The sequence below is a fragment of the Salmo salar genome, chromosome 14 (genome assembly GCF_965601325.2).
Source record: "Salmo salar chromosome 14, fSalSal1, whole genome shotgun sequence".
In the NCBI taxonomy this organism is placed as follows: Eukaryota; Metazoa; Chordata; class Actinopteri; order Salmoniformes; family Salmonidae; genus Salmo; species Salmo salar.
Genome location: NC_138304.1, coordinates 15858025 through 15881164, shown reverse-complemented (window position 1 = coordinate 15881164; position 23140 = coordinate 15858025). Strand labels below are relative to the sequence as shown.

Here is a 23140-nt window from a genome sequence, read left to right as displayed (position 1 = left end):
ACCGACCATTTCGAATCCCACCGCACCCTCTCCGCTATGCAATCTGGTTTCAGAGCTGGTCATGGGTGCACCTCAGCCACGCTCAAGGTCCTAAACGACATCGTAACCGCCATCGATAAGAAACAATACTGTGCTGCCGTATTCATTGACCTGGCCAAAGCTTTTGACTCTGTTAATCACCACATCCTCATCGGCAGACTCAGTAGCCTTGGTTTCTCAAACGATTGCGTCGCCTGGTTCACCAACTACTTCTCTGACAGAGTTCAGTGTGTCAAATCGGAGGGCCTACTGTCTGGACCTCTGGCAGTCTCTATGGGGGTACCACAGGGTTCAATTCTTGGGCCAACTCTTTTCTCTGTATACATAAATGATGTCGCTCTTGCTGCTGGTGCATCTCTGATCCACCTCTACGCAGACGACACCATTCTGTACACTTCTGGCCCTTCTTTGGACACTGTGTTAACAACCCTCCAGACGAGCTTCAATGCCATTCAACTCTCCTTCCGTGGTCTCCAACTGCTCCTAAACACAAGTAAAACTAAATGCATGCTCTTCAACCGATCGCTGCCTGCACCTGCCCGCCTGTCCAGCATCACTTCTCTGGACGGTTCTAACTTAGAATTTGTGGACAACTACAAATACCTAGGTGTCTGGTTAGACTGTAAACTCTCCTTCCAGACTCACATCAATCATCTCCAATCCAAAGTGAAATCTCGAATTGGCTTCCTATTTCGCAACAAAGCATCCTTCACTCATGCTGCCAAACATACCCTCGTAAAACTGACCATCCTACCAATCCTCGACTTCGGCGATGTCATTTACAAAATAGCTTCCAATACCCTACTCAACAAGCTGGATGCAGTCTATCACAGTGCCATCCGTTTTGTCACCAAAGCCCCATATACTACCCACCACTGCGACCTGTACGCTCTCGTTGGCTGGCCTTCGCTTCATAATCGTCGCCAAACACATTGGCTCCAGGTCATCTACAAGACCCTGCTAGGTAAAGTCCCCCCTTATCTCCGCTCACTGGTCACCATAGCAGCACCCACCTGTAGCACGCGCTCCAGCAGGTATATCTCTCTGGTCACCCCTAAAGCCAACTCCTCCTTTGGTCGTCTCTCCTTCCAGTTCTCTGCTGCCAATGACTGGAACGAACTACAAAAATCTCTGAAACTGGAAACACTTATCTCCCTCACTAGCTTTAAGCACCAGCTGTCAGAGCAGCTCACAGATCACTGCACCTGTACATAGCCCATCTATAATTTAGCCCAAACTACTACCTCTTCCCCTACTGTATTGATTTATTTTATTTATTTTGCTCCTTTGCACCATATTATTTATATTTTATCTCTGAACTTTCTTCAAACTACAAATCTACCATTCCAGTGTTTTTCTTGCTATACTTTATTTACTTTGCCACCATGGCATTTTTTTTGCCTTTACCTCCCTTATCTCACATCATTTGCTCACATTGTATATAATCTTATTTTTTTTTTTTTTTTTTTTTTCTACTGCATCATTGATTGTATGTTGTTTTACTCCATGTGTAACTCTGTTTTTGTATGTTGTCGAACTGCTTTGCTTTATCTTGGCCAGGTCGCAATTGTAAATGAGAACTTGTTCTCAACTTGCCTACCTGGTTAAATAAAGGTGAAATAAATAAAAAAATTAAAATAAAAAAAAATCTACAAACAATACCCCATTATGACAAAGCAAAAACAAGTTAAATTTTTTTGCAAATGTATTAAATATTAAAAACTGAAATGTCACATTTACATAAGTACTCAGACCCTTTACTCGGTACTTCGTTGAAGCACCTTTGGCAGCGATTACAGCCTCGAGTCTTCTTGGGTATGACGCTACAAGCTTCGCACACCTGTATTTGGGGAGTTTCTCCCATTCTTCTCTGCAGATCCTCTCAAGCTCTGTCAGGTTGGATGGGGAGCGTCACAGCACCGCTATTTTCAGGTCTCTCCAGAGAGGTTAGATTGGGTTCAAGTCCAGGCTCTGGCTGGGCCACTCAAGGACATTCAGAGACTTTTCCCGAAGCCACTCCTGCGTTGTCTTGGCTGTATGCTTTGGGTCGTTGTCCTGTTGGAAGGTGAACCTTCGCCCCCATTCTGAGGTCCTGGAGCAGGTTTCCATCAAGGATCTCTGTATTTTGCTCCTTTCACCTTTGCCTCGATCCTGACGAGTCTCCCAGTCCCTGCCACTGAAAAACATCACCACAGCTTGATGCTGCCACCACCATGCTTCACTGTAGGAATGATGCCAGGTTTCCTCCAGACATGACACTTGGCATTCAGGCCAAACCAATCTTGGTTTCATCAGACCAGAGAATCTTGTTTCTCATGGTCAGAGTCTTCAGGTGCCTTTTGGCAAACTCCAAGCGGGCTGTCATGTGCCTTTCACTGAGGAGTGGCTTCCATCTGGCCACTCTACCATAAAGGCCTGATTGGTGGAGAGCTGCAGAACACTTATCTTGGGGACCTTTCAATGCTGCAGAAATGTTTTGGTACCCTTCCCCAGATCTGTGCCTCGACACAATCCTGTCTCGGAGCGCTACGGACAATTCCGTCGACCTCATGGCTTGGGTTTTGCTCTGACATGCACTGTCAACTGTGGGTCCTTATATAGACAGGTGTGTGCCTTTCCAAATCATGTCCAATCAATTTAATTTACCACAGGTGGACTCCAATCAAGAAGTAGAAACATCTCAAGGATGATCAATGGAAACAGGATGCTCCCTAAGCTCAATTTCGAGTCTCATAGGAAAGGGTCTGAATAAATAAGGTATCAGTTTTTAATTTGTAATATATTTGCAAACAGTTCTAGAAACCTGTTTTGACTTTGTCATTATGGAGTATTGTGTGTAGATTGCTGAGGGAAAAAAAATATTTAATACATTTTAGAATAAGGCTGTAAAGTAACAAAATGTAGAAAAAGGGTCTGAATACTTTCCAAACGAACTGTATATAAACTATATATACAAAAATGTGTGAACCTCTTCAAATTAGTGGATTCGGCTATTTAAGTCACATTAGTTGCTGACAGGTGTATAAAATTGAGCACACAGTTATGCAATCTCCATAGACAAACATTGGCAGTAGAATGGCCTTACTGAGGAGCTCAGTGACTTTCAACGTGGCACCGTCAAATTTTCCGGATTGACTGACCTTCATGTCTTAAAGTAATGGACTAATTTCTCTTTGCTTATTTGACTTTTCTTGCCATAATATGGACTTGGTATTTTACCCATCTTCTGTATACCACCCCTACCTTGTCACAAAACAACTGATTGGCTCAAACGCATTAAAGAAAGAAATTCCACAAATTAATTTAACAAGGCACAACAGCTAATTGAAATGCATTCCAGGTGACTACCTCATGAAGCTGGTTGAGAGAATGCCAAGAGTGTGCAAAGCTGTTATCAAGGCAAAGGGTGGCTACTTTGAAGAATCTCAAATGTATCTTGATTTGTTTAACACTTTTTTTGGTTACTACATTATTCCATGTGTGTTATTTCATAGTTTTGATGTCTTTATTATTCTACAATGTAGAAAATAGTAAAAAGAAAAGAAAAACCCTGGAATGAGTAGGTGTGTCCAAACTTTTGACCGGTACTGTACGTTATTAATATTTAATTCAGTGATTTAAATGACGACCCCCAGCCTATTGCAGCAGGCTATTGGGAAACACAAGCACTTCTTACTGCGAAATTGCCTCGCAACTCATGAATAAATTAGTCTTAAATTGAACTAAGCAAGCTGCTAAATCATTCAGTTTACATCTTGCCAACATCTTGTCTAGGCTACTGTAAACTATCTGAAATTAGATGTAGGCCTATCAGGGGCTATAGGCTACCTGCCTTTATCTAAGCAAACTATGGCTAAATGTAATTACAATAATAAAACCAGATTTTAGTCTGTAGCCTACGCCTATTTGAATGAAAAGTCAATCTCGCCAATGGGCCATTTATAACCGTTTGTAGTCTTATCTGGCACACAATTGCCAGAGAATAGACTAATATTAGTTTATGTTCATCCAAGTGTTTCTTGCTCAGAGATTGAGATCCTCTGTCCATCTTTCATCACTCAAACTCTGTCGGATTTATCTATAGTTATGCAAATGCACAAAGAGGGTTGATTTACATTTATAAACTTGGTTCGAGCCCTGAATGCTGATTGGCTGAAAGCCGTGGTATACTTTTTACTGTTCTATTTACAGTTGTAACCAGGTTATAATAGCAATAAGGCACCCCGGGGGGAATGTGGTATATGGCCAATATATCATGGCTAACGACTGTATCCAGGCACTCCGCTTTGCATTGTGCTTAAGAATAGCCCTTAGTCGTGGTATATTGGCCATATACCATAGCCCTTGTGCCTTATGACGTAATTCGCCCTTATAAAACTCGCCATATAATTTTCCATCAATGGATGCCGATTAACTCGTTTGACTGCTATGATTAAGCAATGTCATAGCTTGCAATAATTATTATTTTGAGGAAAACCAAATTTTGCTTCTAACGTGATAATCCTTAATTAGCTTGATAAAGTTATGGAAAAAGGGTGTATGGCAAATGATCTCGATGCAAAAACCCCCCAAAATAGGGCTAGATTTCAGGCCTTCTGGGCAGGGTTTAAATGGTCATTGAGCTAGAATGTTTTAGCTTGACCTGGCAACCCTGCATATACATTCTTATGGTACATCTTCCCCATATCATTCATGGGTTTACAAACTCATGGTAAAACACAGTGTCCTGTAGGCCTAGATGCTAACCATATACACCCCCCTTGTCTATTACTGCCACACACACACACACACACACACAAGCCAGGGCCTAAAATGAACACCTGCCACGTGCGGGTAGATTTTGGCATTGGCGGGTGAGATGTCTATTTCACCAGGCACATCGGTGTGTGATCTGGGTTCCACAGTGCGAGCATGTCACTTGCATTTGTGAATGAAAATAGTCAAGTATGATCACATTTACAGGATAATGAAAACAGCTACAGTTACATGTAAAGTATTTCTGCCGTTTTGATTCATAGCTGGTAAATTAATCGCACAAAATAAAGAACTACGAATTTTATATAGCCTATTCTACCTCGCGCTGCAACACTGTCTGGCTGGGGGCTGAGCACACGTTAAGAGCTGAGTGAAAGACTCATTCTTTAGAAGAGGTGAGCACAGGCATAAAAGTTGGTCTAATTTACTTGAAACTAAAGTCTACTGAAGTGAGACTTTGTTTTGTTCACAAGCTAGGTTGATTTTCTATGTTAGAGGTTCAATTTTTAGGGAAGAGAACAGAATCCTTCTACTAGTCAGACTCAATCTCACACGCACAAACATGACTCGAGTCGCTTTACCACGGTAACCTCCCGCCCTTAAAGGGGCAAGTGAACATTTGTCTCATCTGTGATATTTTGGTTAAAAGACACCGGCCACAAAATGAACTGAAACAATATACCACATTAGTTCTTGCTAGTAATTTATTTATTGTTTGAGAAACATTACAAAGCTCACTCATCCTCTATTTTGTTTTGGTGTAATTTTAGCAACAACAACCAAAAATCTGGTAAAAAATCTGAGTGGCTGGTAGATTTTTAAATCTACCTGTCACCGTGGCTTATAGACCAAAAAGTTAATTTTATGCCCTGATATAGGCCCCACCTGATAGAATACAGGTCTTATCTCTCTATCAGTACTAGCCTAGTTCAAGAAATAAGAAAGCTGCCTGAAAAAAGAAGGGTCACACATGCACACAAGTGCTTACACAGCCACTAAGAACCCAAATCTGATTTTCTTTCCATATCAATTTTTTTTCTGACTGTCCACACTCAGAATTACATGTGACCCATATCAGTTTTGCACACTCACACTGATGTATCCTCTGAAGTAGTACACCGATGCAAAGGTCATTTCATGTCACTTTTCCTTAAACATTTGGGGTGGTTGTCATGGTAACAGCAGGTAACGTGCAAAACAAAACCCACTTCAGAGCAAAATGATCTTATCTGAGAGTGTAGACAGAGGTCGCAAAAGGTGGATCCGGTTTGTATCAGGATTGAGATCCACATATACAGGTGGTATAAAAATCGGAAGTCAAAAGACCAGATTGCATGTGGTTGTTAAACATAAGGAAAAATACCAGATATGTATCAGATATGCAAATAATTGGGAAAAGAATTTGGCTGTCTGTGTACTTCACTCCCTCTCTTTCAAACATAGGCTACTGCTTAAAGGGCTCTGTGCTTCAATGAAACGGTACTTAACCATGATTGGAATGACAGATAGTCAAAATCCATAGGTGAGATGAGTCATAAGGGCCAATGAGTCATGCCCATTTGAATCAGTCTGATAACATCACAACTTCTCCCTGACCACAGCCACATGCAGCTCAAACAAACAAACCCAACCTGTTCTACACTGATTGATTGATTCTTTACCACTTAACTATTGGAAAGCACTGGGCTGTTATTCATTCCAGAAAGTTCAAGAAAACTCCCTCCCCTATGCACTTGTTCCCTGCCCTTCGAGGGTTTGATGGGACCTAAAAGGGGAATGCAATAATTTGGCTAAGTTCCTGGTAATGCTTTCAGCTATTTAGTCCCATCAGTCCCATAATGGGGACAACACAAAAACAGGAGTGAGTTAGAGAACAATTTTGAATGCAGAAAGGCAGCCCTGGTGTGTCTGTGGTTCGAATACAATCTTCAGTTGCATGCATCATTGTCAAGCTTTGGCCCTGAGCGGGGTGTGTGATGTGCATGGGAGCCAGCGTGTGTGTGTGTGTGTGTGTGTGTCTCTCACCGGGGCTTGGGTCGATGTTGGCCAGGAGCTCCAGGTGTGGTCGGAGGCGGTTAAGGTTGGCGGGGTCGCCCGTCCTCTGCAGGGCGATGGTCAACTCCTGGACGCTCTGGGCAAACGAAGCCGGCGTCTGCAACTGGAGGGGACACGGGATATTAATGAAAATTCTCATCAGCATTTGAGTGCCTGCGCCTGGATTTTCTACCACTCCTTTGTGGATATGATCATTCCTGCTATCCTGTATCCTATCAGCATTGTTTGCAATAACATGTTTTCTATTGTGAAGGATCGACTCACAGACAGAGTGCTGCTCCTTTAGTGGAAACTTATGGTTATTTTGTGGTTTCATGTGTGCACACAGACAGATATATAGACAAATACACAAACTGATAAGTAGATGTTTACATGAGTGAATGTGGGATTTTTGTGAATATGCGTAACTGACACATACCTCGTTGATAATGGACTGACGACATACAGTAACAGTCAAAAGTTTGGACACACCTACCCATGCAAGGGTTTTCTTCATTTTCTACATTGTCGAATAATAGCGAAGACATCAAAACTATGAAATAACACATACGGAATCATGTAGTAACCAAAAAAAGTGTTAAACAAATCAAAATATATTTGAGAGATACTTCAAATAGCCACCCTTTGCCTTAACAGCTTTGCACACTCTTGACATTCTCTCAACCAGCTTCACCTGGAATGCTTTTCTAACAATATTGAAGGAGTTCCCACATATGCTGAGCACTTGTTGGCTGCTTTTCCTTCACTCTGTGGTCCAACTCATCCCAAACCATCTCAATTGGGTTGAGGTTGGGGGATTGTGGAGGCCAGGTCATCTGATGCAGCACTCCATCACTCTCCTTCTTGGTCAAATAGCCCTTACACAGCTTGGAGGTGTGTTTTGGGTTATTGTCCTGTTGAAAAACAAATGATAGTCCCACTAAGCACAAACCGTATGGGATGGCGTATCGCTGCAGAATGCTGCGGTAGCCAGCTGGTTAAGCAAAGCACCCCCACACCTCCTCCTCCATGCTTCACGGTGGGAACCAAAGGACTGGTTTCCACCGGTCTAATGTCCATTGATCGTGTTTCTTGGTCCAAGTATGTCTTCTTATTGGTGTGGTTTCTACGCAGCAATTTGACCATGAAGGCCTGACTTACGCAGTCTCCTCTGAACAGTTGATGTTGAGATGCTTCTGTTACTTGAATTCTGAAGCATTTATTTGGGCTGCAATTTCTGAGGCTGGTAACTCTAATGAACGTATCCTCTGCAGCAGAGGTAACTGTGGGTCTTCCTTTCCTATGGTGGTCCTCATGAGAGGCAGTTTCATCAAAGCGCTTGATGGTTTTAGCGACTGCACTTGAAGAAACTTTCAAAGTTCTTGAAATTTTCCAGATTGACTAACCATGTCTTAAACTAATGATGGACTGTCGTTTCTATTTGATTATTTGAGCCGTCCTTGCCATAATATGGACTTGGTATTTTACCAAATAGGGCTTTCTTCTGTATACCAACTAGAGGTCGACCGATTAATCGGAATGGCCGATTAATTAGGGCCGATTTCACAACAATCGGTAATCGGTATTTTTGGCCACCGATTTTCCGATATATATATATTTTTTTAATTACAACTTTATTTAACTAGGCCAGTCAGATTAAGAACACATTCTTATTTACAATGACGGCCTAGAAACGGGGGTTAACTGCCTTGTTCAGGGGGATTCGTTTTTGCAACCTTCGGTTACCAGTCCAACGCTCTAACCACCTGCCTTACATTGCACTCCACAAGGATTAACAGGCTGACTACCTGTAACGCAAGGGCAGCAAGAAGCAAAGGTAAGTTGCTAGCTAGCATTAGACTTATAAAAAACTATCAATCTTCACATAATCACTAGTTAACTACACATGGTTGATGTATTACTAGTTTATCTAACGTGTCCTGCGTTGCATATGATCGATGCGGTGCCTGTTAATTTTCATTGAATCACAGCCTACTTCGACAAACGGGTGTTGATTTAACAAGCGCATTTGCGAAAAAAGTACTGTCGTTGCACCAATGGACCGAACCATAAACATCAATGCCTAACAGGAATATTTAGACTTAGTCACCCGTTAGATAAAATACGGAACGGTTCCGTATGTCACTGAAAGAAAAAAACTTTTGTTTTCGAGATAGTTTCCAGATTCGACCATATTAATGACCCAAGGCTCGTATTTCTGTGTGTTTATTATATTCTTATTAAGTCTATGATTTGATAGAGCAGTCTGACTGAGCGGTGGTAGGCAGCAGCAGGCTCGTAAGCATTCATTCAAACAGCCCTTCGCTGTGCTACAAGCATTGCGCTGTTTATGACTCAACCTGAGTGGGTATAATTTGTGGAACGTTCCAACAGGAATCTATTCCAAAAACTTCGCAAATAACAAGGTTTCCAAAAAACAACGCATACAAAGTTGTATAGCGGCAGAATAAGATACCGGGTAGGGAGTGGTCTATTTCATTGTGTTTTTCACTCATCACGTTTATTTCGAAAAATGTCTGTCCTCACATGTCTGTTTGCCTATGGACAAACATTAAGAATAAGCTACGTGGTGAGTTGATGTCTATTCGGCAGCTAGTTAGCGAGGTTTGTATGTGTTGCTACTTTGTATGCGTTGTTGGTTGGCAACCTTTTACTTTACCTTCTTTGGAACAGATTCCTGTTGGAACGTTCCACAAATTATACCCACCCCTTCAAGCCTATCAACTCCCAAGATTAGGCTGGTGTAACCGATGTGAAATGGCTAGCTAGTTAGCCGGGTGCACGCTAATAGCGTTTCAAACATCACTCGCTCTGAGACTTGGAGTAGTTTTTTCCCTTCCTCTGCATGGGTAACGCTGCTTCGAGGGTGGCTGTTGTCGATGTGTTCCTGGTATGAGCCCAGGTAGGGGCAAGGAGAGGGACGGAAGCTATACTGTTACACTGGCAATAGTAAAGTGCCTATAAGAACATCCAATAGTCAAAGGTATATGAAATACAAATCGTACAGAGAGAAATAGTCCTATAATTCCTATAATAATATAATAACTACAACCTAAAACTTCTTACCTGGGCATATTGAAGACTCATGTTAAAAGGAACCACTAGCTTTCATATGTTCCCATGTTCTGAGCAAGGCACTTAAACATTAGCTTTCTTACATGGCACATATTGCACTTTTACTTTCTTCTCCAACACTTTGTTTTGCATTATTTAAACCAAATTGAACATGTTTCATTATTTATTTGAGGCTAAATTGATTTTATTGATGTATTATATTAAGTTAAAATAAGTGTTCATTCAGTATTGTTGTAGTTGTCATAAAAAAGAAGAAAAAAACAAATCAGCCGATTAATCGGCATCGGCTTTTTTGGTCCTCCAATAATCGGTATCGGCGTTGAAAAATCATAATCGGTCGACCTCTAACACCAACCCTACCTTGTCACAACACAACTGATTGGCTCAAATGCATTATGAAGGAAAGAAATTCCACAAATGTACTTTTAATAAGGCACACCTGTTAATTGAAATGCATTCCAGGTGACTACGTCATGAAGCTGGTTGAGAGAATGCTAAGAGTGTGCAAAGCCGTCAGGGCAAAGGGTGGCTACTTTGAAGAATCTTAAATATACAATAGGTTTTGATTTTAACACTTTTTTGGTTACTACATGATTCCATACGTGTTATTTCATAGTTTTGAAGACTACACTATTATTCTTCAAAAAAAAAAAAAACATAAAAACACCCTGGAATGAATAGGTGTGTCCAAACTTTTGACTGGTACTGTAGGTGACAGCTACTTCTAGGACTAGTAACAGACCTAAACAGACGCAGACACCTTGTCGAAGACACACAGGTACCTTGTCGATGATGGACTGCATGTGGGACTTGTGTGACTGGTCCCCGTAGAGCAGGGAGGACCACTGGTCAGGGGCGATGCGGAGGCCGCCCTCCATGGCGATCTGGACAATCTGGGAGTCGTGTTCGCGCCGCAGCGCCTCGTACGTCCGGAACTCCTCCTTCAGCTGCATCAGCGACGAGTCCTCGTCCCGCTTGGTCACCTAGACAACCGGAGAGAGGGCTTTAGGTTAGAGTTTCCTAAAAACATTGGGTCAGGATCTACTGATTGGTTATAGATGGTTTAGAGAATTTTAGGGAGGTCATAGCCCAAAACATGTTTGTGAACCACGTGGCCTATGCTGGGTCATATTCATTGGAGCACAGTCTAGCAAACGTTCCAAAACACTATACAAAAGAAAACAAAACAGTGTTTGTTATTGGAGAACGTTAGATAGTACCTCTCCATTTCACTCCGGTTTGTACCAAATGAACAAGAACCAGCTCTTAGAACCGTGTTTGTGTATGTAGGTAGAGTCAGAGCTACCTTAAAGCAGGAGGCCCTGTAAAGGAGTTGCACCACGTGGCCTATGCTGGTTTTGGAGGCCTGGGGGAAGCGTGGCTCCAGCCGCTGGACCACGAACAGCACCAGGACCTTCCTGGACAGGGCCGAGCCGTCCTCCAGAGCCAGCAGCACCAGCTTCAGAGCCTCCTCCTGCATGGCTGGGAGGGAGAACGCATACAAGTGGGTTTAGACCACAAGCACACCCACAGCATTTGAGAAGATATTTGTGCAAGTTTGACAACATACAAACATTTACAGTAGTAAATGTCATTGTATAAGACAGTGTTTCTAACCTATCCTTGGGGACCCCCAGATGTTTCACAAATTTGCTGTCGTCCTGAACTAGCAGTGATTCAACTAGTCAAGAGCTTGAGGATTAGCTCTGGACGATCTGGGAGTTTGCTACGGAATAGATCAACTGGAAAATGGAATGGCTGGGGGTCTCCGAGGAGAAGTTGAGAAATTCTGGTATAGTCAAGGAGGGTGTGTGTGTGTAAACTAGATCTCATCCTACCTGGACCCAAGAACTGGCAGCCCCTGGCCCGGACGGCGGCCCACAAATTGGACGACAATTGCTGGGGGTTTTGGTGCTGCAGGATGAGCTCTGTTACCGTGCGCTCCCCCAGAGACCTTGCTGCCCTCATGGCCCGCACCCGGCCCTCCTCCTCCACCAGCTGACAGTGGACCAGGGTCACCAGCTTCCTCTGCATGGGTCGACTCAGCATACTCAGGGTCGTGCTGCTCAGGCCCACACCTGGTGAGAGACAAAGGGAAGGAGGTTGGGGGGTGGAGAGAGAGACACCATGGAATGGTTTTTTATAAAGAAATATACAGTTGAAGTCAGAAGTTTACATACACCGTAGCCAAATACATTTAAACTCAGTTTCACGATTCCTGACATTTAACCCTAGTAAAAAATGACCTGTCTTAGGTCAGTTAGGATCACCACTTCATATGTATAATCTTTGTAAATGATATTAAAAAAAAAAAAACTCAAAAAATAGTTTTTTTTATCAATTTGTATATTTGAGTTTAACCATAATATTTGTTCTGTCTTTTCTGGTGGATTAAACTGAAATTGCAATCAACTTTCTAGGCTTGTTTTACAAATAATGACATTTGAGATTATTTCATATTCAAATAACCAAGAGAGAGAGGTTCTAATCTGAATAAAGGGGAAAAGGCCATTCTTGAACATGGGGTGAGACATTCTTACTAATCTGCTAGAGAACCAGTATGAATTTAAGTATAACTTTTGTATGACTGAAGTCTTTAGATGTCTAATGCTTTAATATTAAAATAATTTCTGCCCTCCAAATTCCTATTCATTATATGAATAGGCCCAAATTAAATGAAATATTTTTTGCTGATTTGTTGTATTTTTTTTTTAACAAGTCGCTAGGTCTAGGCAAGGCCATAAGCACGGTAAATTGGCAGGTAGCCTCGTGGTTAGAGCGTTGGACTAGTAACCGAAAGGTTGCAAGATTGAATCCCCGAGCTGACAAGGTAAAAATCTGTTGTTCTGCCCCTGAACAAGGCAGTTAACCCACTGTTCCTAGGCCGTCATTGAAAATAAGAATTTGTTCTTAACTGACTTGCCTAGTTAAATAAAGGTAAAATAAAAAACTAAAATAAAATGTTTTGTGATCAAATACGTAACAGTGCAATTGGTTGTAATCCAGAGAGATTGGAAAAGTATCTAGATCCTCATGAGGCTGTGGATGGATCCAAATTGTGGATTTAAAAGAAAACATGAATCAGTGTACAATGGCACCTTTGTTTTTAAGACCTGGATTTCTAGGCCCTTGATATTGTTGGATCTGATTTTAATAGCTGACATTTCAATGGCCATAATAAATAGATATGCTGATTGTAGACAACCTTGTTTTACGCCTCTGGACAGTTTAATACTTTGAGAAGTAGCCATTATTTACTACTTTACATATGGGGTTACTATACATAACTTTAACCAATTGTATATGAGAGATTCTCCAAAATGTAAATATTCCAGGCTTTTATATATAAATTACTGTCGTACTTTATCAAAAGCCTTTCCAAAGTCAGCTATAAATACCAGGCCTGGTTTCCTAGATTTTTCATAGTGCTCCATTGTTTCCAGTACTTGTCTTATATTATCTCCAATATATTGTCCATGTAAAAACCCTGTCTGTTTAGGATGAATAATACCCGACAATACCTTTTTAATTCTATGCATATTGCTAGAATTTTTGCATCACAACACTGAAGTGTAAGGGGCCTCCAATTTCTTAAATGGACTATATCTTTATATTTACCACTTGGGTCCTGTTTCAGTAATAATGAAATCATTGTGTATCTGATAATCTACCATTTTTATAGGAGTGGTTAAAATATGCTAATAACGGTCCTCTGAGTAGAACAAAAAAAAGTAAGGTATACCTCCACTGGTATGCCATCCAGCCCTGGAATTTTCCCAGCCTTAAAGGCCTTAATTGCATCAAGAAGTTCCTCCTCTGTAATTTGACCTTCACATGAGTCTTTCTGAACAGCTGTTAATTTTACATTATTAACATTTTTAATAAATCCATACAATTTAACTTGGGTTAGTGGAAATGGAGACAAATGAAAAAATATGCTTAAAGTACTTTGCTTCCTCTTTCAATATATTGTTTGGTGAATCATGGGTGACATTTGTAACAAGTTTCAGTACATTTTTGGCAGCATTTCTATTTTGAAGATGAAAAAAGAATTGTGTATTTTTCTTAACATTTCATCCAGTTCACTTCATTTTTAAAAATGTATTACACTTAATCTTTCTTGAATAAGTTCCTCCATTTCTTTGAGTTTTTCCTATAGTACAGTTTTTATCGCTATCCATCTGTACTGTTAGTCCTTCCATTTCCTTTGTTAATATGGACTCTTTTGACCTAAATTGCTTTGTTTTAAAGATGAGTATTGAATTGCATGGCCTCTAAAAGACACATTTAAAAGTGCCCCATACAATAAGGAGACCTGCTATAAATTATTCTGTCCTGGTTAAAAACAAGTTGTCATCCAATAGGCTATGACTAAATGTCCAATACCCTCGCCCATGTGGAAATTCTCTAAGAATAATATACATGCCAATTATTTGATGGTCCGAACGCATTCTGTCCGCTATCAACACTTTTTTTTCTTCTTTTTTTAAACTTTTGGTGCTAGCAAGAATGACATACGGAAGTAGTCAAGACGACTAGCTTGATTGAGCATCCGCCATGTATATCTCACTAGGTCAGGATATTTAAGCTTCCATATATCCACTAGTTCCAATATATCCATGATAATCGTGATTTCCTTAAGCGCATGATGGTGATATTTTGTAGTGTGATTTGTTTTACTATCCATTGAGATAATCAAAACCATATTATAATCTCCCACCATAATATTAGAGTCTATTATCATAATATATGTTTGTAAACTTACCATTAAAAAGTACCATAATTATTGAGTGTCCATATATGACACCATGATATTTGCATTGCTACTAAGTAAATCTCCAATTGCTAAACCCCCCCCCCCCCCAATCCCAAATTGGATTGTCATCCCAGTGACCGGCAGACCACCCAGATCCCCCCAGAGACCGGAACCAATCCTTCAAAAAGAGCACACAGTGCCACCCACAGGACAGAAGCAGATAAACCGGCAAAAGCATTTCCATCAACCTCACCTCGATTGTATTATATACAGCTATAAAAAAGAGATTCAATCTTGCGTATCTTAATTGCCACAATTAACAAAGAAAATGCGGAATAATGTGGGCAGTTCTAATGCTTAGGATGTTTACCTATGCACCAGGATTGCCATTACAAAAATTACATTTTTGGCAATCAATTTATATTTTAGCAAACAATTATTGTGATTCATGAATTGTTAATTATTTACAATATTGTCATCATTGTCCTGAGTCAGAGTTGGTTGAACACTGTGTATGCGCGTGCGTGTTACCTCTGGTGTTGCTGAGGGGTTTGAGGTAGAGGGCCAGCTCCTCCACACACTGACTGGCCTCCTCATAGTGCTGCGCGTCTTCTGGGCTGGTGATAAGGGCCACCGGCTGGACCTTGGGAACCTGGAATTGACGGGACACACAAGTGGCACAATGGAATATTAATATATGAAAATAAACAATTAAACACGTGTCACATTTAATAGGATGCTGGGAAGTGATTAAATGGGTTAATTTACACAGTCAAATAATCAAACAAAGACCTTTGTTGGTTTATAATATAATTAGATTACGTAATCAATACCGTTGTGTTGGAGCATTGAGTGTGCAGGTTCTACTTTCCCTATACGCAGTGACATATACTGAACAAAAATATAAAACGCAACATGCAACAATTTCAAAGCTTTTACTGAGCTACAGTACATAAGGAAATCAGTCAATTTAAATAAATTCATTAGGCCCTAATCTATGAATTTCACATGACTGAGCAGGGGTGCAGCCATGTATTCAGCCTGGGATGGCATTGCCCCACCCACTTGGCAGCCAGGCCCACCACAGTGATCGTGAGGTGATATAGAGCAGCAGCTGTTGCATCCTGAGGTATCTCTGCATGAAAATACATGATCTGAGTGACTGATAGTTGGTATTCGGCAGTCATAAAAAGTACTTTGAAGAACTACAAAAGAGTGATTGTCAGACAGCAGCTCTATAGAGATTAGATTTCCTAGAAATAATAAAGTAATCAAATAAAACAAATGTAATATACACAACTGCACTGACCACACACCCGCCACCTAAACCCCTTTTTGATCCTGGAAAAACCCTGTAGTTCTTATAACTGTGTCAATGGGCATAGACACGCACTGAGCAGAGAGAATTGACCAAACTTCACAGTTATAGCATCTTTGACACCCTTGGCTGGCTATGTGTTGACACTTCCAGTCAAATTGTATCACAGATTGTCACTCTTAATAGAGGAAACAGTGTGATGACAGCGCGTCTTGGCAGTAATAGTAATGTTACCTGACAGGCCATCTGTCAACTTCACGAATAAATGGATCAATATCTGCCACACCCCTCTGCATCAGAACAATGTCCTTTCACATCGACAACATAAGCGATCCCACAACACTACCATGCCATCACCACGCCTCAAAAAACAATCCAATAAAAAAATCGAGACGCCCTGATGAGTAACATCCCAAACAGAAACTGCCTTTTGTGATTTAATATATAGTCAGGTTTCCATTGACCCAGGTTTATTCGACAAAAGCAATCTGTAATGGAAACGGCAGATATAGAATACATTTTCTAAAGGAGAGACATTTATCAATCAAATGTATTTATAAAGCCCTTTTTACATCAGCAGATGTCACAAAGTGCTATACAGAAACCCAGCCTGAAACCCTAAACAGCAAGCAACGCAGATGTAGAAGCACGTGGCTAGGAAGAACTCCCTAGAAAGGAAGGAACTTGCCAGTCCTCTTCTGGCTTTGCTGGGTGGAGATTATAAGAGTACATGGCCATTTAAGGCCAGATTGTTCAAGATATTCAAACGTTCATAGATGACCAGCAGGTTCAAATAATAATCAGTGGTTGTAGACTAGAGGGTGCAACAGGTCAGTACCTCAGGAGTAAATGTCAGTTGGCTTTTTATAGCCGAGCATTCAGAAGTCGATACAGCAGGTGCGGTAGAGAGAGTCGAAAACAGCAGGACCGGGACAAGTTAGCACGTCTGGTGATCAGGTCAGGGTTCCCTAGCAACAGGCAGAACAGTTGAAACTGGAGCAGCAGCACAACCAGGTGGACAGCCAGGAGTCAAGGGTGGATTTTTCTTTTGTTAAACTTTATTTGCGACAAATAGTTTTTCTTATAAATGTTAATTGCCAAATAGGTTTGGAAGCTCCACTCCACATTTAATTTGAAATACCCACTGCTTGCAAAATCTATTTTAACTATATAAAAATATATATATTTGCAGGACAAGGATTGTCCTGACTTTCAAGAATGCCTGAATTGCTTCAGCTTGCTTTCTGGTTGGCTGGCAAGTCTCACCATCAAATTATTTCAGATCTACAGGAGTGCAAGTTTCACCATGGCACGGACCGTGGTGATACTATTAGAATTATTATTAGAATACGGCAAATAAGTAAATTATTGCATTCTATCCATGCTGGGTTTCACAGACTACCTGAGGTGAGATGGCATACAGGCTGTTACCAATTTATTAATGCACAATTTGCCTAAATGGGTAATGGAAACCCTTCAACCACAATTTTTATGTAGTTTTATTTTTTTTAAATATTTTTTAATAGGTGTGATGTCATTACATCCAGGTGTTTTTAAATCGACAAGATAGTTAAATGGTAACGCACCCTTGTGGGCAATTATCACATCTATTTTCTTTGTGAACTTCCTAAATGTTGACGACAACAACAACAAAACAATCACTGGACAAGTTAATAGAAAACATAGGTAGTGAACTGAATAGGCTATTACTCTCAGACCATCTCTGACACACCTTTAAGTAGGGATGGGCATTTGACATTTTTTGACTGTTCTGAGTACTCACACGATTGTCTGTTCTGAGTACTCACACGATTGTCTGTCCCCCCGAGTACTTGAATGAAAAAAAGTATCTATTTTAGAACACAAGGTCCGCACTGGAAAAAAAATGGCGTGCATTTATCTGTATACCAACGGGGCGCAACATGCCTAATTTTTCAGAACATTACAGATAAATCCTAATTGTTAAATTGACCCATATATATATATATATATATATCAATAACAAAACGGTGCCATTTAAGATTAATTTACTGAAACCGTATCAACTGGTTATATTATAGCGTGGAACGCAATCTTCAAAAAAAGGCACTAACCTCAGCAGTGCTCTTGCTTTTCGCCTTATGTTAGGAATCAAAAGGACTATGTAATGCTAGCTTAAGTAATTCAATATGAGCTGAAATCACATTTCCCCATACATTTTCAGTTAATAAAAACAAGTGCCATTTGAGAATCATTAATTGAAACTGTAATGAGCTGTGTTACCTGCTCGGCTCTGGCAGGGTCAAGGCAGTCCTTTGCGGTGGCAAAAGATGTGATGCGAGATTTCTGCTACTTGTCCCCCTCTGAGAACGTTTCTTTGTGCTTGATAAGCATATGATTTCTTATGGAACTAGATGTGCTGTGATAGGAGAGCTTGATATTGCATAGTTTGCATTGCACATGGGTTTCATCAGTTTGATCAAAATACCTTGCTTCCAAACCTCACTGCGTTTGGCCACCATGCTGATAGTGCCCAGTTCGCGCTATGCGCCTGAAACAGACACCCCACAGTCAATCAGAAGCACTTGACATAAAATAGTTATTTCGATTTTTGAATCTTAAATAAGTTGTACGGTGATAGTTAATCCCGCTCTGAAAATATAACAGGTTTTAAATGTCAATGTCACGTGCACAAGTAAGGTGACATTTCTTGCAGGCTCTAAATCCAACAACGCAGTAATTAATAGCAATGCAGAACTAAAAATAAGATAAAGTAGAACAAAACCACACAATAAAAATAAGAACGAGAAAGTAAGAAGCTATATACAGGTTCAGTTCCAGTACCATATTTACAATGTGCAGGGATACTGGAGTGAGAGAGGTAGATATGTATAGGGATAAGGTGACTAGGCATCAGGGTGTATAATGAACAGTGTAGCAGGAGCGTAAATGAAGATTGTATGTGAGTGTGTGTGCGCAGTCAGTATAAATGTGTGTGGATATTATGTGTGTGTTGGTGTGTCAGTGTGTGGGAATGTGTATTGGGTAGAGCAGGAGTTCCGAAATAAATCTGACAAATAGTATTGCAGTATTTAAAGAAAAACGTGATCTCTGGGTTAAAGATAGAGTTGAGACGTACGTTCGAGTACTCATGCCCATCCCTACCTTTAAGGCGATCAGGTACATACACCACAACTACTGACCAGAAAGATCTCTGAACAACACAGATCACAAATAACTCCCCATTAGCTAGGTCTTCCTCTTATCATTAACTACTCTGTTTCTTCACCCTAAACATCAACAATCAGCTCCTAACTATCACATCTGATGGATTAATCTCCAATACTATTCTGTTGGTAGAATTCCCATGATCCTGTATCCCTAACCCTAGAGACCTTGGCACCTCATCTGAAATACAAAAGGGGGAACACTGTGGTGGGACAGCGCAAAGAACAGATTCTAACTGAATTGAGCCACCCCCCACCAACCCTGACGCCCCTCTCCCAGGTCTTACGACTCACCTGTCCCCCCACCAGCTGCAGCAGGGCTGTGTTGACGGGCAGCTGCTCGATGTCAGTGGCGATGGCCGTCTGGTCGAAGGGGCAGGCCTTGCGGTGCAGCTTGTTCAGGCACATCTTGCAGACTGTGTGGCCACAGCCCAGCGAAATGGGCCGCCGCACCGTCTCCTCGAACGTCTGAGTGCAAATGGGACACAGCAGGAACTCTGTCCATTGTGGGGCTTGCACGGGCATGGCTGGGCAGCGTGTGTAGGGGTTGGGTGGGTGTGTGTGCAAGTGGTAAAAAAATATTGGAAGATTCCACTGGAATCAAGATTTTTCTTCCGAACTCAATTGTTCTTCAAATGTGACACATCGTGGATGCGCATTACGTCACAAATCCTGAAAGAGAAGGAAAACAATCATAGTGGGTTAAAAGCAATTAATTATATATACACTAGAAGACAAATAGGGGGCGCTGTGTTGAAGTCACCATCTTGGCACGCCGCCATTGTAGCTATAGAAATCCATTTATTAATGTCTACATTCGTTTTTGGACACATTTATTATATTAGACACCTTAATGAATAATTTGAAATATATGTGAGCTAAATATAAAACTACAAAATGAAAACATTTATAAAATCATTCGATAAAGTATAATTTTTTGAGACTGCTAATGTTACTGTCCCCACTACAACAACAAAAATACATGTAATTTTCTCCTTGAAACATGTAATTGAAATACTGTAGAATTCCATTCATTCCTATAAAGGACTGCTCCTACTGGGAAGAGCCATTATGGCTAAACGGTGGCTTCACAGCCTATCCATTGCCAATACATAGCATCTGCAATCCAGGGTTTACAGAGAGAAATAGTAATGGCGTCTTTTTGTAGGCACTAACACCGCCATGGTTCGTTGGACAAAGCCTATGAGGAAAATTAATCCCATTTTTTGGATAAACGCTGAAAATAAGGTCTGTGGTAAACACAAGCTTAGGAAAACTTTAAACATTTGATTATGAGAATCTTTATCAGCTAACGTTCCTTGTGAATTTTTAAGAATTCATGTTGTAAGAAAAAGCACATAAAGGCTTCATAATTCATAAAGGTTATGTTAACCGACTGCTATAATCTCATAGCACAAAACGTATAAAATCTCCTAAACCTGTGTTAACCTCTAACCTTATTTTCGGCATTTAGTCCAAAACCTTATTATTTCCCCCATATCGATGTTTTTAACTAACCAAAGGTAACTCATTTCCGGGTTTTAGGACTACAAACTGGCGAACTCTATATACATCATTGGTTAAAAGCCTGTGGGTTATATTGTGTTGACAGTGACTCTTGCACAATGTAACATTAGCCGAGCCAATTACCTTGATACAACAGATGACTCAAACCGTCATTGTTAACATTTATGGCTGGCAATAAAATAACGTTGGACAAATCCATTGGCCAGTGTCCTGTTAGCTGACAGAAACGTTAACGTCTAGCTAACTATATTTTCATTAAAATAATACCAGGCACAATATGAACAGCTTCAATGAACACGCCTAGAGAATAGATTCTGGTTAGCTGCACAAGGCAAGTCAGTTCAATACCGCTGCCTTACAAATTCAAAATGGCTAGGTAAAAAGACAATCCACCACCGGCAAGCTGAATAGTTAGTAACGTTAGCATGATTGCCATCCAGCAGTGTCGTCTTTAGTTAACCAGCCAACTACCTGATTAAACCTGTTCTAGGTGGTTCAATAATTTTCAAAGCGCCAGAAAATTCAGCCATCAGATACATAATGAATGGCTGGCCACCCAGACGGGCAAATAACAGATCAAAACAACGACTGACGTTGTTAGCCTATGGCCTGGCTAGCTAGTGGACAAAGACGAAGAGGCGACGAAGCTAGCTACTTATGCTGCTTGAACTAACGTAGCTAGTTAGCCAACTTATGCTGCGCAGAATTAGTTAACAATTTCAGCCTGCAAGATTAGGTACAGCTTCCATATATTCATGCGTTTTATTTCAAATACCAATTGGTTAAACACGCAACACAACACGTCTAGCTAGCTTTATGGCAAGTCGCTAAATAGTTGAGTTAAATTCGAGCGACAATTAGCTAAAGATAGCTAACTGGCTACTATATATGGTAAACAACCTTCGATATCTAGCTAACGTTAGATGCTTTCATGACTGAAATGAAAACAAAAACGCATGAAACGAATGTAGTTAACGAAACTAGGTAAGTTAGCTAGCTGTTAACAAACTAGCCACATTAACATTACAAGTAAAACAAATAGCTAACTACAAGGGAAATAGGTCCTAGCTAGATAACGTAAAGCCTTTTCATGTGGCAACAGCTAAAATTGTGTTAGCTAAGCTAGCTAGATTTAACACTACTGTTTTACTATATTATACGTGTAGTTAACTGAATATTAAAGATTTAGGTAGCTATCGTTGTGTGGCAATGCAATTACTAAACCAGATTGCAGAATGTTGTTGGCAAGTAAATTGCAATTAGCCAGTTAACATACTGCTACGTAGTTAGCGAGCTGAGTGGAATACTAGCTCCCAGTCATGCCAGCTGGCTAGGCTAGCTCAGAAACAAGGCGTCGTTAACTAACATGTATTGTTTACTGTTCATAACATTTTAGCGTTTACATGCACAAATTACTCACTCATTCCAAAACACTTGGAAGACTTTTATCTGTCTTTAGAAAAATCTTGTGTTATTTTATCGATCGCCATGTCGACTATGCAGCTTGGCTGCTGCCGAAGTTTGAGGGTGTCAACTGAGTGTCTGGCTTGTTAGCTAACATTGGAGTTGGACGAAGAGCGACTGCACCCCCGGTTGGTGGGAGAATGCCAGTGCACAGGAAACATGTCGGGCAGCATCGCCATCTGTCAGGTCTTGTGTATATGGCCAGACAGGAAGCGGTAGCGGCCCATGTCGGTGGAAAATATGTGTCCCTCCAAGTAGGTGGCGTTTTTCGCCTACCAAGCAATGCTTTTTTTTGTATGGAGATCAATGAGAGTGTCGAATTTGGTCCAAAAAAAGGAATGGGTTATTTGCTATTTGCTATTGGTTTATTTGATTGAATAGACGTTTCTTAATGCTGGTTGTTACGAGTGTACTGATATAAGTAAGACACGTGACATCCCGGCAACTCTGAGAAAAACATATTTATTTCAGAGTTGTCACGGCATGGCTATTTATATTCATGACTGAGACCAGTAGCATAGTACCCCTCTCCATTGAATACAGGCAGTTGACGTCAACAATCCTAATCGTATATTCAAAGATATTAACCCTCCTGTTGTGTTCGTTTCGTGTTAATTAATTCTGTGTTCCCGGTCCAGATGACCGCCCCATTATAGCTGATTATAAATCCATAATAATACAAACATTATCACCTAATGTCGTGTTAGATCTTTTTAACTTAAGTTATTGTGAACATTACACGTTTTGAACTTCTATTTGCTATTTATGGCCTGTCGGCCTCATTGACCTGAGCTCATACAACTCGTTTTTGAGTAAAATGTATGGATTATTTTGACTATAACAAATACTCAGATGAAATATATTGTGCTATTTATCATAGACTACTTTGTGTCAAAGTTTAACAAGGACTCTCTCCTCCTCACCAGTGTCATGATCAAAAATATG

General features: G+C 40.6%; 1 protein-coding gene across 2 annotated transcripts in view; it reads right to left on the bottom strand.

Moving 5' to 3' along the window:
* LOC106568923 (roquin-1) overlaps nucleotides 1–22338 on the bottom strand; it is a 43706-nt gene extending 21368 nt beyond the window's left edge. Inside the window, exons 1-7 of one of the 2 annotated variants that reach the window (XM_082960771.1) lie at nucleotides 22152–22338; nucleotides 19499–19876; nucleotides 15212–15332; nucleotides 11763–12002; nucleotides 11231–11406; nucleotides 10707–10907; nucleotides 6820–6952 (exon numbers count right to left, since the gene is read on the bottom strand). In XM_082960771.1, coding sequence (XP_082816897.1) covers nucleotides 6820–6952; nucleotides 10707–10907; nucleotides 11231–11406; nucleotides 11763–12002; nucleotides 15212–15332; nucleotides 19499–19729 — 1102 coding nt within the window. In that variant the 5' untranslated portion in view covers nucleotides 19730–19876; nucleotides 22152–22338. The remainder of the gene's footprint in view (nucleotides 1–6819; nucleotides 6953–10706; nucleotides 10908–11230; nucleotides 11407–11762; nucleotides 12003–15211; nucleotides 15333–19498; nucleotides 19877–22151) is intronic. The other variant, XM_082960770.1, reaches the window with a different exon arrangement.
* Between the last annotated feature and the right edge of the window lie 802 nt (nucleotides 22339–23140).